The 13,553-nt window shown below is 56.6% G+C and overlaps 3 protein-coding genes across 3 annotated transcripts; 2 read left to right on the plus strand and 1 right to left on the minus strand.

The window, feature by feature from the left end:
• Window positions 1–410: 410 nt before the first annotated feature.
• Window positions 411–1,721, minus strand: SETTUDRAFT_123686 (uncharacterized protein). The gene is made up of 3 exons (XM_008032899.1): window positions 1,459–1,721; window positions 1,195–1,393; window positions 411–1,147 (listed from the first exon to the last, which is right to left on the minus strand). Exons 1-3 carry the CDS (start codon window positions 1,599–1,601, stop codon window positions 620–622), a joined length of 870 nt encoding a protein of 289 aa, XP_008031090.1. The 5' UTR covers window positions 1,602–1,721; the 3' UTR covers window positions 411–619.
• Window positions 1,722–3,933: 2,212 nt separating this feature from the next.
• On the plus strand, window positions 3,934–4,535 carry SETTUDRAFT_166079 (uncharacterized protein). The gene has a single exon (XM_008032900.1). The coding sequence runs from the start codon at window positions 4,286–4,288 to the stop codon at window positions 4,478–4,480; it is 195 nt and encodes a 64-aa protein (XP_008031091.1). The 5' UTR covers window positions 3,934–4,285; the 3' UTR covers window positions 4,481–4,535.
• Window positions 4,536–9,610: 5,075 nt separating this feature from the next.
• SETTUDRAFT_157605 (uncharacterized protein) lies at window positions 9,611–11,221 on the plus strand (the record flags this gene model as incomplete). The annotated part of the gene is made up of 2 exons (XM_008032901.1): window positions 9,611–9,781; window positions 9,863–11,221. 2 exons carry the CDS (start codon window positions 9,611–9,613, stop codon window positions 11,219–11,221), a joined length of 1,530 nt encoding a protein of 509 aa, XP_008031092.1.
• Between the last annotated feature and the right edge of the window lie 2,332 nt (window positions 11,222–13,553).

Raw genomic sequence — 13,553 nt, forward strand, 5'->3', positions numbered from 1 at the left:
TGACTGAAAGTAACTTTTGGAAAAAAAAAGAGAGAGAGAGAGAGAGAGGGAAAAAAGAAAAAGAAAATAAAATAAAATAAAGCAAAGTAAAAGTAAAGCAAGGTTATGATTTTCTAGTGAATCGCGAAAGAGAGATGGTATCACTTCTGATAGAGATCGACAAACTCGAACAGGCTCCTATTACCTGCCGGGAAAGCAAGGTTATAAGGAAAAAAAACTAGCTCGATATTAGTAGCGGGAGAGTGAAATGCACATGTCGTCGTACTTGGGCGCTGTTCAAATATCCAAGGGTAGTTGGTTGGATTTACAAGCAGCTCATTTGTAAAATTTCAAGAGTAACAATTGACAAATGACAGGGAAGAGCATCTTTGACCAGGCGCAAATGGCCACGGTAAATCAGTACATATTGGTTGAAATGCAGCAGTGAAAAGCATGATTGCAATGGCCTGGACTTGCTAGTGTCCTAGTTTGTAATTCTAAGAGTGTAATCGTGCAAGATGCATAAACGTGCTACAACTCCAAGGCTTTCTCTATCCATACACGGGAGAGCAAGATGATTGCGCTCAAAAACACCCCTTTTTTGTTCAAGCGTACTGCGATTTACCAGTCCCCAGCTCAATCATCTCAACCCGGCAAGACGACGCTCCTGGACCTCGGAAAGGGCTCGGCTGCCACTCAAAAAGGCGACAGCGCTCACAACAGCGGCAGCGGGCAGCGTTTGGAAAAGGTTCCAGCTCGTGTAGTACAGGAAAAAGATGCCTTCCATGGCCAGTATGGAGCCGTAAAACAGTGCGTGTGACACAGGCGCGTTGCCCAGGGCCTTGCTCAAATGGCTCACGTTTGCGCCCAAGACAGCCCATGCGCCGAGCAGAACAGGCAGCATGGCAGCCACAGCAGCTGCGAACACCATGGTTATAGGCTTGGGTGGAGACTTGGGATCATCGCGGAAAATGTGGTGAATCTCTGGTGCGGCGGCGTAGCGGAGAGGCGCTTCGGGGGTGTTCAGAGGAACGGCGGGGTCGCGGGTGATGGCAAGGTCAAACACCCTGCGCTTGTAGGGCGTGGATGAACCAAAGGAGCCAATAACGATGGAAGCCGTGAGCGGCTTCTCAGCCTTGAGGAATTGATGGGGTAGGTCTTTGTGGGACTAGGAAGAGTCAGCCATGTTGGCAGTCATTGAAGAGCAATACATACCAGTTCGACCTTGGCTTTTCCGCTGTCCTTTACATTCAACACGTATGAGTCTTCCAGGCCGGTAGCCGGGTCCGTCAGAGTCAGGAATGCCTGGTGAGGTCGCTTCGCGGTGCTTCCCTCGACCGCGGTGAGGAGCAGCTTCAACGTGTCTGCGGCGCCTAGGGATACAGACTTTGCGAGAGGCTTGGTAGGGTTCAGTCTAGTAGGAGATTTGTCAGTCACAGGCTCCATTGGACAAATACAACACTGCAGCTTTGAGCTTACTTGTCCTTGGAACCTCCGCCTACACCAGCACCTTTGGTCGAGACGGAGACGGCGCCATCTTCGAAGCTCCACGAAGAAGCGGCAGATACAATTGCTGCGCTCGAAAGCAGCAGCGAGGAAACAAAGCTGTGGAGAACCCTCATTGTTGCGGATTTGGAAAGAGTGAACGCGGAGCTCTCTGTGTTGCGTGTAGACAGACGTAAGCGTGTCCTTTGCCAAGACTTGGATCGGCGTTTCGCGGCCCGCCGCCATCTCAACCGCGCCTTACGCCCTCAGCAAGCTTGACTGCAGCAAAAGCAGAGCAAGGGGCAAGTCAAGTCTTTAATTCTCGAACATCCATTGTGCATGTATTGTGGTCTGTGAATTTTCATACTGTCCAGGTACTCCAAAGCGGCACACCTCTGCACGGCACGGTAATATCAGCTGTTTCAAGCGCAACTCGGACATTCTTTCTCCATGGTGGCACATCATGAGATGCATGAATCATGACTATGTAGATTGTTTTCCTTTTGGAGTAATGGAGTACACTGCTCAACACAGCTTCCTGTACACATGCCCACCGACATATGGGATTTTCAGTCCACCTGACTTTGTGCACCGTGGCTTGCTTTGAATCTTGATTGGGAGTTGCGTATTTCGATTCATCCAGTAGATAGTACTCGTTTGCCGGGTCATGCTCGAAAGCCTGGATAAGCGAAAAGAATGCATGCAGTACCAAGCAGGATTGGTGTCGTATGCCTTGAAGGGATGTTCCTATGCATACCTCTTTTGTGGCGACCAAGGTTGGATGAACCTGGTTATTTCTAGGGTACAGCCATTCATATTGTTCCACCTTTCGGAGACCCAGTCTTCCTGCGGAGACCAGTTTCATAAAAACGCGGGGGATGTGGCACATATACACATTCCCATCCCCACAAGACATTACACGTTTACATGCAAAGAAGCGCTAGTAGAAGATAGACCCCCGTTTTAGCAAAACAAGGCCAACCGCTCTGCTGCCCTTCCAGCAATCACGTGCTCGATTCCACGAGTGATTTCGAAGTGCTCAAGCAAGGGATTCCCCATGGCAGCACAGTCCGCACTAGCGGACAGCAGTGAGGTACCTTACAAATACTTACATCATCAAAAAGATTTCTGCGGTAGAAGGATCAAAGGATTTGTCGACGGAGAAGAAAATAGACATCTTGGTATGATGGCATTCGGCACAGCAGACCGATTACGTGCGTAACCGAAGGAAGAAGGCATTCCGGCATGCGAATCCTCCAGAGCACGTAACCACAATAGGCAAGAAGAGCGCAAGAAGGAGTTCAACCACCACAAAAGCAAGGGCGGACGCCGCACCCCTGATCCCAGCCTCGTTGGAACCAAGAGGATACTTTGACCGGAGCCAAGGTAACATCGGCTCGTGTGTTTGTACACCGCTGGCATACCACTCGGATGTTGGACATCCATCCTTCTTATCTACCATATCCTATCATGGTGAGGGTAAGCGACCGGGCGGCTAGGCATATTCGTACCGTGTCTGCAATGCACGTTGCCGGACAATGTAAAGGGCGATCAAGGGTGCACGATACGACGCGGACAAGACTTCCGTTCTCAAACGGGGAATGGAAAACCCTCGCGGACTGCGGAATTTAAAAAAAAAATGAGGCCTACGCTAGTCGCGTACATCGGGCAAAGGGTTGCTCCACGGGGAAATGTTCTCCGCACTTTGAAACGCTCGGTAGCATTGTGACGAGAGGTTGTACGTAGTAGTTTTTTTTTTGAACCGTGCGCCTGATCACACCACCTGGAGGAATGCGACCACGACCACGACGCTGCATCTCTGGAAGGGCTTCCGGAAGAGGGAACAGGCCTTAACCGGCAAATCGGTAGCGAAGCATCTCCTTGCTCAAGGGTCTGTGGGGGAGATGACACGCTACGGCACAGTTCGCTTTCTTGGCCCAGCCAATAGTTCTAGAAATTATTCGCCGACAATGTGGCATGGAATTAACCTCAAATAATGCTGCTACCGACCCAGCAACATATGGCGCGAAAAGCACAGGCTTGGTTCACAGTGCATGGTCCTCGGGCGGAGTGCATGGTATCAGTATTCTCGCCAAAGTAGCGTGCATGCTATGTAGCCATGATTGGAGGCGGAAACAATATCCGTATGGAAATAAGCATAAGCACAAAAGGACCAGACTGACGGTATCATTACAAGGCGAGAGACATGGTTTCGTGGAGCCCAACGGTGCATGGTGCAGGGTGCATGCTTCACGGGAGAAGCACCCGCTTGCAGCTACATGCCGTAGATGCTGCGCTCCGGACAAGAGCTAGGGTGGAATAAGTTATTGTATCTAGCGTGAAGATGGTCAGCCATCAAATACCGAGGAGGAAAAGGGGGGAGGGGGTGAGAGGGGAGGTGGCTAGAGGTGGCGCTTTGTCTCATCCATCTAAACCATGACTATGAGACGAAGCTGAGTTGAGTGAAAACTTTGTTTAGAAATTTGGCTTAAAAAGTGGCTAATGTGTTGATAAGGACTTCTCGTAGACGCTTGACCATGGGCATTTGCAATAGCCATGGCCAACGATTTGATAAGCGACTTTGGATTCCCTCCACCCACCTGACCTTGCCCCTCCACACGTGAGAGCCGTTAACCGCGTATTGCGTCGGTCTGTCGCAATGTGCTTTGGACACGTACCGCCACTAATTCATACGCGATGACAGTTGAGAGGCGGTTGCATAACATGTCTAGTGTCAGCTGCCATGCCAATGACATGTGCCCGCAAGGCAGGACAAGGGATCTGATAGCGCATCTCCGTCCGGCGCCCCGTATGTTGTATTATGGGATTGCGGCAAGTGAAGACGAAACACAAACGAGACAAAGCACCGCATGAGTATTTAGAATTGTGGGAAAAACTTTGTGCGCAAAAGTTTCACGAAGTTGTCGACGACGCAGTGAGTTTGCCGCCTGGAGGTGCTTGCATGAAAATCGAGGTTGGCAGTGGTGAGGCGGGATCGACGCTGGGCCGGGGCTGATGGAGATCGACCGCAACGGCCGGCCTGAGCACAGCATTGCGGGCTGCGCCTGATACGCCATAGTGTTTGTTCGGAGTGATCCGCTAGTATCGATCAATGGCTCTGCATATGCGGGCGAACAGGCGGTAATATGTTAGGGTTAGGGCGTGATAGTGCCGTCCACGGTCCAAGGCCTGGAACATTTGGTGGCCAGTCTGAAACGGAGTCAGAAGCTTTGACCCGGTAAACCGTGACATTCGCCCGTCACACTTCACCGGGTGGTGCATCTTCCTTGACAAGGAGCGGTCAGTCGCCATGTCTACACTTGCAGTGCGGTGTAGGTATAACCAAAACTGGCGACGACAGCATATCTACAACACTCGCCAAGTGCCGACGCGACCAGGACCAGGACCCCATGTCAAGTGTTTGATGCAACAAAATTAGGCTGACATTGTAAACACTTGTCTCTCTGGTGGATACATGTATGGTACGTGTGTGTATGGAGTAGATGGCTTCAACGTTGGAGCTAGACGGCAAGACGCAAGGGAGTCGGCGAGCTTTGGTAGGAGACGTCCAATGGCACGCAGCAGCCATGGGAACGAAGAAGAAAGATTAACCGTTTGGCCAATGGAAAGTATGTAGGCCGCCATTGTGAAACGGGCAGCACCGAGCGTGGCAGGCCAGCTCGGGAGTGTTTGTATGTCGAGTATTATGGGCGTGGGTTGTCGGAGGGGCTCCTGGGCTGAGGCGCAAGCGATACGGGTGTTTGTATTTTCTGCTCAAGCAGTACAAGTACGAGTCGCGCGATGGTTTCGGCCAGGCATTGATGGCAGAGGAGAAGTACCGAGGACCCATGCCGACGCTTGGGGGTTATTGTTGGTATAGGGCGCGCGCGCGCACACACACACACACACACACACACGCCTAAGCTCCAGGCTTTTTGCCATGTGTCGTGCCAGGACAAGGCATGTAGTCGAGTAGGCTTTTTTGCGCGCACCCCCGGTGGCCATGAGACAGCATCCATGGCGAAGGAAGCGGCAGAGCTTGCGCAGCCCAGGGCGGGACTTGACTCTTGACCTGGCGGGCTGGCGGGCTGGCGGGCTGACTCGAGCGTCGTGTCCAAGGTGCCTGGGCCGGGACGTGTGGGCAAAAGTTATTCGTCCTACCACTAAGCCGGTATTTGGCCTACCACTTAGCCGGGGTCTGCATTAGTGCAGGCATATCTAAACTATATAGAGTTAGCACTATAATATAATAACTTAGCACTTAATTTTGTAACTAACTTAGCAACTAGATAATACCTATCTAGTATAGAAGCTTGGTGTTTTATTTTAGGCGAGCCGCAGCTACCGCTTGCCTACAGCTCCGCCTATAGAGGCTTCGCGATAGGGCTTTAAAATAGGCCTCTAGGTGCCCGTTTTGGCCACCTTGACCGCCTAGCTGTCGCGCAACATCCCTATCCTCTATACTACTTGCCTCTCTACCTAAATTTACTGCTAAACTTAGGTGGCGAAAGGCGCGATGATAATTAGGAGCCCTATTATAGTTAGCTAACGCAATCGTCGTACTACGCTAGTTATAGCTTCTTTAGTAAGTAGCTAGGAGCCTGTTTTAGGCTAATTTTTAGGCTATATAGAACACTAAAAATTAAGTAGTATAGCTAGTTTTTAAGCCTCACTTTTTTTTGCTTCTGCGACTTCTATTTTAGCTGCGCAACACTATTGAATTTTTATTAACATACTAGCTATCTTTATGCACTAGAACTTACTACAGCACAGCTATATTATAGTAAGTAATATAAAATACTGCTAATGTTTTAGCCAAGCCCACTAATGCAGACCCCTGCTAAGTGGTAGGCCAAATAGCCGCTTAGTGGTAGGACGAATAACTTTTGCCGGACGTGTGCTGTCGGCCGGAGCGGGCTGGATGGAGCGTCATAGGCGATAGGCTGGATGACGTGATATCCGAAGCTTGTGGAATCTGGCAGCGTCCCCTGGATCACCGTCTTGGCGGTGTAACCGACAGGCTGGGACGCGAAAACTAGTGGAGAAAAGCGAGCCAACCAATGGCCGCGACGCATGCATGGCGCCGTGCTGCCCACGGCCATGGGTACAAGCTTCGGCGCTAGTGCTGTACATACTTACATACAATACACCATGTCCTCGGCAGGAGAGAGGCCCTCGCCCAAGACGCGGCTCAGCTCGCAGCCCCAAGCAAGCACCCAAGTGCGTGTATGTAGGTCACCAGGCAGGCCAGCACAAGCGCCCCCTGGCCTTGGGGGCCATCACACGCCTTTGTCGGTGCCCGCTGGCCTGGGCGCATGGCAGAAACAGCATTTATTGGCGTCGCCCTCTGCTGTATACTGTATACTACTGCCACGGCCACGACGACTACACGTACGTACGTACTGCAGCACATGGTAGGTAGTGCTCCAGGGGGCCCTGGATCGAGGCCCAATCCATTCACCTGTGCGTTTCGCAGTGACGCCAGCTCGGCGCCGTCTGCTGAGACCGTTGCACGCACGCCCTCTGCCTCGCTCCATGACCGTCACACGCACCTGTAAGCACCACGGCTAATTGCGCAATCAGGGGCGTCGCATCACCAACAGCATGTGTGTGGTTGCGCGTGTGCGTGAGCGTGAGCGTGTCAGAGTGTGTCAGAGTGCATGTACTCGCAAGTACTGAGCGGCTGTGACTGCGGTGTTGGGAGAGGATACGGCCAAGAATACGGCGAATGGCCGACTTGGACTGCATGGCCAGGCGCTCTCCCACGCCCACGCATGCCAAGGGCGAGCCACCCGCACGGCATGCGGGGGACCGTCGCCCACATCCCGGCCCTGTGTCGCCCCCTTATTGCTGTAATCCGCCATGTACAGTACCTATGTGCATACTTTACATGGTGGTAATGTATGTACATGGACGAGGGGCGCGGTTGCCGTCGCATCGCATCGCATCGCGTCACCAGGGCGATCGAGTTTCCGAAGGGCGATAGTAGCTGAGCGGCTGCTGCACCTGGCTGTGTATCATCCATCATGTGCTGTGCGCGGGCGGCGGCGGCGGCGGCGGCTGGTGCTGGTGCTGGTGCCGGTGCTGGTGCCGGTGCTGGCGGGCGCTGCGTGTGCTGCTGCTGGTGCCACTGCGACCAAGTAGTACTAGCACGACGACTAACCCCCACGTGACGGCTGGGAATCGCTCCACACAGGGCACGTCCGCCGCCAGCACGTTTCCAGTGTGGCTGCGTAGCGTGCATGCAGTAATATTCGCTGCCACGCCCAGCGAGACGGGGCGTAGCCGCCGCTGACCGTCCCGAGACGTTAGGCGTGGCCGACTCGGTTACCGCATCGCGCGCCTTGAGCTGGGCCGGGGGCGCAGAAGAAGCAAGGGAGATGAGATAAGATGAGTCGGCTGGGCAGAGTCGTGGTGCTGGTGCTGCCCTGCCATGCATCCAGGGAGCGTGCACATGCCGATCAATAGTGCCTGGTGGCCACCCTCTGCCCCGTCGGCCCCCGTCTGCCCCCGTCTGCCCCCGTCTGGCCGCTTACGTACGCCGCCGCCGTCGTTGTCGTTGTTCTCTCGCGCTCGTGCTCGTGCGGCGCGCGGGCGAGGCGAGGGCGGGCAAGCGAGACACCGAGGGCGAGCACGAGCGAGACGCGGCACAGGGCTTCGCTTCGGGCATTTCTGCGTTGCGCCCCCGGCTGCCCACGTCTATGGCGTGCTCGAGTGCACAAAACACAATGCGCAGTGCATCCATGTCCGGCCTGCATGGCCTCTGTCACTGTCGCCCTGTCATTGCCGCTGCTTCTCCTTCTCTTCCTCTTTGGGGGCATGACACGAGACGCCGTCAAGCCCTGGGGTCGAGACCGGCCCGGCGTGCTGTGGGCATAGGGGCCTGTACATGTACTCGAGGCCCATGTACAAGCACTCGCACATGCACCCACCCACACACGCACATGTAGCTGTGTGTGCCATGGGCGGGCCTGGCGCGGCTGGCAGGCTGCAGCTGCAATGCCAGGACATGTACCGGATTCACTCCCGCAGGCCAGTGCTCGGCGGCTGCAGGGCTGGCGGCCTCTGCAGCTGCGGCTTGCATCACCGTGGCCCGGCCAGCTCGACGTTGCTCCGTCGTGGCTGCTAGTCGTCGTCGTGGCTAGGCGTAGTGGCAGCAGTAGCTGGGCGTTCGTGCCGTGCAGTGGGGGAGGGAGGGAGCCCATGGTCTGTCGTCCGGTGCTGGCGGTGCTGCTGCTCCAGTGCGTCGGCCTGGGGGTTGAGGATGGAGTGGACGCCGAGAGAACTGCCATGTCTGCCGGAAGGAGTGGGCGGTGTCATGGAGAGCTGGCGAAGAGGCGGCAGGGACACGGGAGGGTTGGCCGGAAGCTCTCGTGGGCTCCTGTAGGGAGGTTGCATGGGTGGATATGACTGAACAGGCGACATGTGAGGCGTTGTTTGGCCTGGCCGCAGAGGCCCGGCGGGTAGACTGGACGTGGAAGAGACGTCGTCACAGCCCCTTTGGCTGCCCTGAGCCAACCATGGGCGATCTGGCTTGGGGTCGTTGGTGTAGGGCGGAGTCAAGGACGACTGGAAGCGGCGGGGGAACAGCGGGTGGGGAGCTTCAACAGCGGGGAGGGTTTGAGTAGCCAGCGTGACGGCAGCGGAGGTTGGGTCGCCCGGAAGACAACCCACGCGATTTCAACGAGGAGAAGCAGGCGATGGAGGAGCAAGACGGGGCGATGCAGAGTTTCCTAGTAGGGCAGCTGGAGCAAGGTGGGGCGGGCTGGCCAGGCTGGATTGGGGATAAGCGACCAAGGCTGCAGGAACCAGGCGAGGCGGCGGAGGGACGGCGGTGGCCAGGAGGGGAGCGATGAGGGGCGTTAGGGGGGGGGTGCGTGGAGGAAGGGAGGCTTGGAGGGCTGGAGGGAGGTATAGTATAAATGGACGAGTGAATGGAGTGAGGCAGCGGGACAAGGACGACCAGGGCACGGGGGATAAAGGTATTTGGAGGTTGGAGGTCAGTCAGTGACGGGCACCCGCAATCGGCGAGGGCGCGCCAGGGCCAGGTGTGATATAAGAATTTGCGGTGAAATGGCCGGAGGATCGCTGGCCGGGCAGCAAACCATCGAGGGAGCCTTGCTGGCCCCTGTGTCGCGCCTGGTCCATGTTGCGCGAAGAAAAAGGGCAGCCAGCAACTCCATCATGCCCTGTCGGCGCCTTTTGGCAACGCGCTAGGCCCGTCCCCACTCTGCGCCCCTCCACCACCACGACCACGACCACCATCACCACTCCACTCCACCACCACCCCTCCTTCGACCCCCCCCCCGACCCCCCTGTGCGCTGCCGGGATATGCTGGCAGGCCATGCACGCACGTCTTGAGCGCTACTGCACAGTCATGGACACGATGCGCGGAAGCACCAGCAACTCCAACACCAGCCAAATGGCCCCAGGCGTAGCCTTTCTCGCCTCGACTCGCCCTCGCCCGTCGAGACGCAGCACTCACAGAGCCTGCCCTCGATCAGCCGGCCCAACAGCGTCGACTCGGTACGCTCGACCTCGGAAGAGCAAGTCCTCCCCAGGCTGTTCCAACCTCCAGGAAGACCTCCCATGCGGCCCAGCTTGCACGACAAAGGCATCAAGACGCACAGCATCAGCAGGCTGAACCCGCCCACAGGCACGATAGATGCACACCAGTCGCCCTTTCTGACGGCAAGCACACGCCCGTCCGAGGTGACGACGCCGCACCCGGCACTACCTACACCACCTGCTGCAGGCCGAACCCACTACTTTCCGCCCACGGCACCAACTCCGCCCCCGAACATGGGTCGCACAGACATGCATCGACCCAGCATCAACTTTCCCCAGTCGGGCAGTGCAAGTCCCATTGCCCAGTACTCTCCCTACAGCCAGCCGGCTTCGGTGGCGTCTACGCAGTACGACAACCACAGCACCCAAGGACAATATGGCCCTGGTGTTGCTCCCATGCACGATTCGCGCCAAGGATCTGCCTCGATTGATGGCGACCGCACCAGCATGATCGCCATGGCACCGTCGAGTCAAAGCAGCATCCAGCTCATGACCATCAAAAGCCAGCACGGGCCCCCCCGCCAAATTCCCGTGGAGACGCAGACAGCCTCCAAAGGCGCTGACGAGAAGAGGAGACGCAATGCGGGCGCATCGGCACGCTTCCGTGCGCGACGAAAGGAAAAGGAACGAGAGGCTTCGATGAGCATCTCGCGGTTGGAGCAAAGTGTGCGTGATGCCAACGAGGATGCTGCCTTTTACCGCGACGAGCGAGACTACTGGAGATCGTTGGCACTGCAGACGAACCCCGAAAGAAACCATCCTCGGCCACAGTCACCGCGCTTGAGGCGCGCATCAGCAGCGCCGTCGCGTGCGCCGTCGTCGACGACGGGCCATGGCTCCGAGGCGTCTTTTGACGGGTACGAAGAAGAGTCGCGCGAAGAAGAGCAGCGCAACGTGCGAAGGAGAACGGGCAGCTATCATCCTGCGCTGGGATCGCACCAGATGGACGGGGCTGCCTCGGGCCACGACACGCACTCTTATCCCATGGCGACGTTTGCGCCCACGGGGCACACGTCTGGGCAGAATAGCCAGAACCACGAGTCCCCGCAGCATGCGTCAGGACAAGCGTCAGGTCTTCAGCATCCATCGCCGGAACGGCCCATGTACCGCGACCCGTTTACGCCGGGCGGCGGTCGTTATGAGCACCGGGCCTGGAGTTCGGAGCAGGCCAAGGGCCGGACGCATTGATAGACTGGGCGTTTGTTGTGATTGTGACTTGTTGCGTGGGTGGATGTTTCAGGCTTCTGCAGTTTTGCAAGCACTAATCTGCGTTATACCCCTAGCATACTTTTTTTGTTTCTCTTTATCATTCCCATGACGTGCACTTGGGCACGAACCAGCATACTCTAGATTATAGGGCCCTCACGGGCGAATCCTGCCATCACCAAAGACAAGAAGACTTGAAGAAGAAGAAGAAGAAGAAGAAGAAATCAAATACTTTTTTTTTAGCATGGACTGCCTGCTGTTGAGTGCGTGGTGGCGATGCGAGTGAGGCTCTCTTGCGGGCCAGCATGAGAGGGGCGGTTGGGGTGGCGGGCCATGTGCGATGATCAGATAACGGTGTTTGGCGTGTGTATAGTGGAGGGGATTCAGGCCATGATTGGCCAGGAGCGTGGGTCGCAGCACATGGCACGGCGACGGGTGTGGTAATTTGATTTGTGACCATCATGACGCCACTTTGAGGGGGGGTGAAGTTGATGGCGCAACACCTGACACGTCTAGGTCAGCGCGCGGCGAGGGCAGGATGGGGCGAGCCAGGATGCGGTTGTGGCAGCAATGTGACGACGGCAGCATCTGAGATTGACTGCGTAAGACGCGGCGGCGGCGGCGGCGGGCATGCAGAGCCAGGCAGGGCGACGGGCGACGGGCGACGGGCAACAGCGTAGCACGAGGCAAAGTGTAAAATGTGCATTGAGCGCGACGGAGCACAAATCAGGCCAGCGGCGGTGCCAAGACGTGGCCGCTAAACGCTTCTGCGCACTACCAACGGCCTCACCTGCTTAGCCTGCCTGTTTCCCGCTGCTCCCCGACACCACCACGACACGCCTAACAGCATCAGCACAGGCGAACGCGTCTTCGGCTCACCAACACGTCTCCCGTTCACTCGCAGCTCGAGCTCGTGCTCGTGCTCGTGCTCGCACTCCCCTGCCACGCGCTAGGTTTGCGCTCCGTGGTGTAGATAGTTCTCAGCGGCGCGTCCCCGCCTCGCACGCTATGCCGCCTTGGACGCGGAGACGCCTGCCGCGCCCAGATGGTCTGCTAACCCTTTTGCACGCAACACAGACACAGACATACACACTCACACACACTCACTCACTCACACACCCACACCCACACCCACACCCACACAGATGCCTGCGCCGCTTGACTCTGGCATATGATCGGCGCCGCCCGCCCGTCCTCGCCCACTCCACACCCACGACACGACACGACACGACACGCCACGACACGTACTGAGACAGGCGCACGCCGTGCCTCGACTACACGTGTCTGCCTGCCCGTCCGTTTGTGTCACTATGCCATTTACTCCAACCCCCCCCCCCCTCTCCACCACGCTCTCCTCGTACGATCCACCAGAGCGGTCAGAAGCCACATGACCATGCGCTTGGAAACCAGCCAAGAGCGGCCCATGGCCAAACTTTAAAAAAAAAATCACACTCGCTGCGCTGCCTGCCCGCCGGAGTCTGCTCCGGCCGCGCTCAATCGGACGCTGCGACGAGGGCGGTTGCTCGGCTCATTCCATCGCTCAGACCGGAACTTTAACTCGACACTCGTCGTGGTAGGGTGGGTGTGTGTGTGTGCACGCGCACTCGACCATCATGGCCTTGACTTGACTGGTATCGTCTGGTCTGCTCTTGTCCTGCCTTGTCCTGCCTTGTCAGACGGGCACCGGTTGCTACCAGTACCAGGTTCCAACAAATCTCCGTCGTGGTAGCTACTGGTGGTGCATCCCTGCTAGCAATCGCTCCAAACCTCCAAGGTGGTGTGGAACTTGCACAGTTGACCACTCTACAACAGCGTAGTGCGCGCGTAGCTCCAACTCTGCTGGAAAACGGTCCGAATAACAATGTCAACTTAGCCGTCCCAGGAACCCCAGGCCAAGTGTCAACTCTAGGGCCATGATTCGCATTCGTATCCAGCACATGGCGATTGCAGTGCCCTGTGCCGTGTCTGCCCTCCTTCTCACATCGTACAGATGACTGCACGCGGGCTGCGCTTATGAGGCGGTCAATACTGTCAATGTATCGCCTTGGTCTTGATGCAGCGCTGGCCCTACCACAAGCCTCGACACTACAAAGCATATCCCCATCTAGACATGCATCTGTCGCAACCATGTCCATGGACCCTCTTCCTGGCCCTACTTATACCCCAACTACCGAATTGGATCAAATATTGCATGCCATGGCCGTGCACCTCCCCGACCCTGCTTGCGCTCTGGACCTTTGCATGGAGCCTAGTCATCGCACGGCTGCGCCCATGCATGACATGCCTACGTTGATCGAACCCTCGTCGTCATCGG

This window comes from Exserohilum turcica (assembly GCF_000359705.1).
Source record: "Exserohilum turcica Et28A unplaced genomic scaffold SETTUscaffold_8, whole genome shotgun sequence".
In the NCBI taxonomy this organism is placed as follows: domain Eukaryota; kingdom Fungi; phylum Ascomycota; class Dothideomycetes; order Pleosporales; family Pleosporaceae; genus Exserohilum; species Exserohilum turcicum.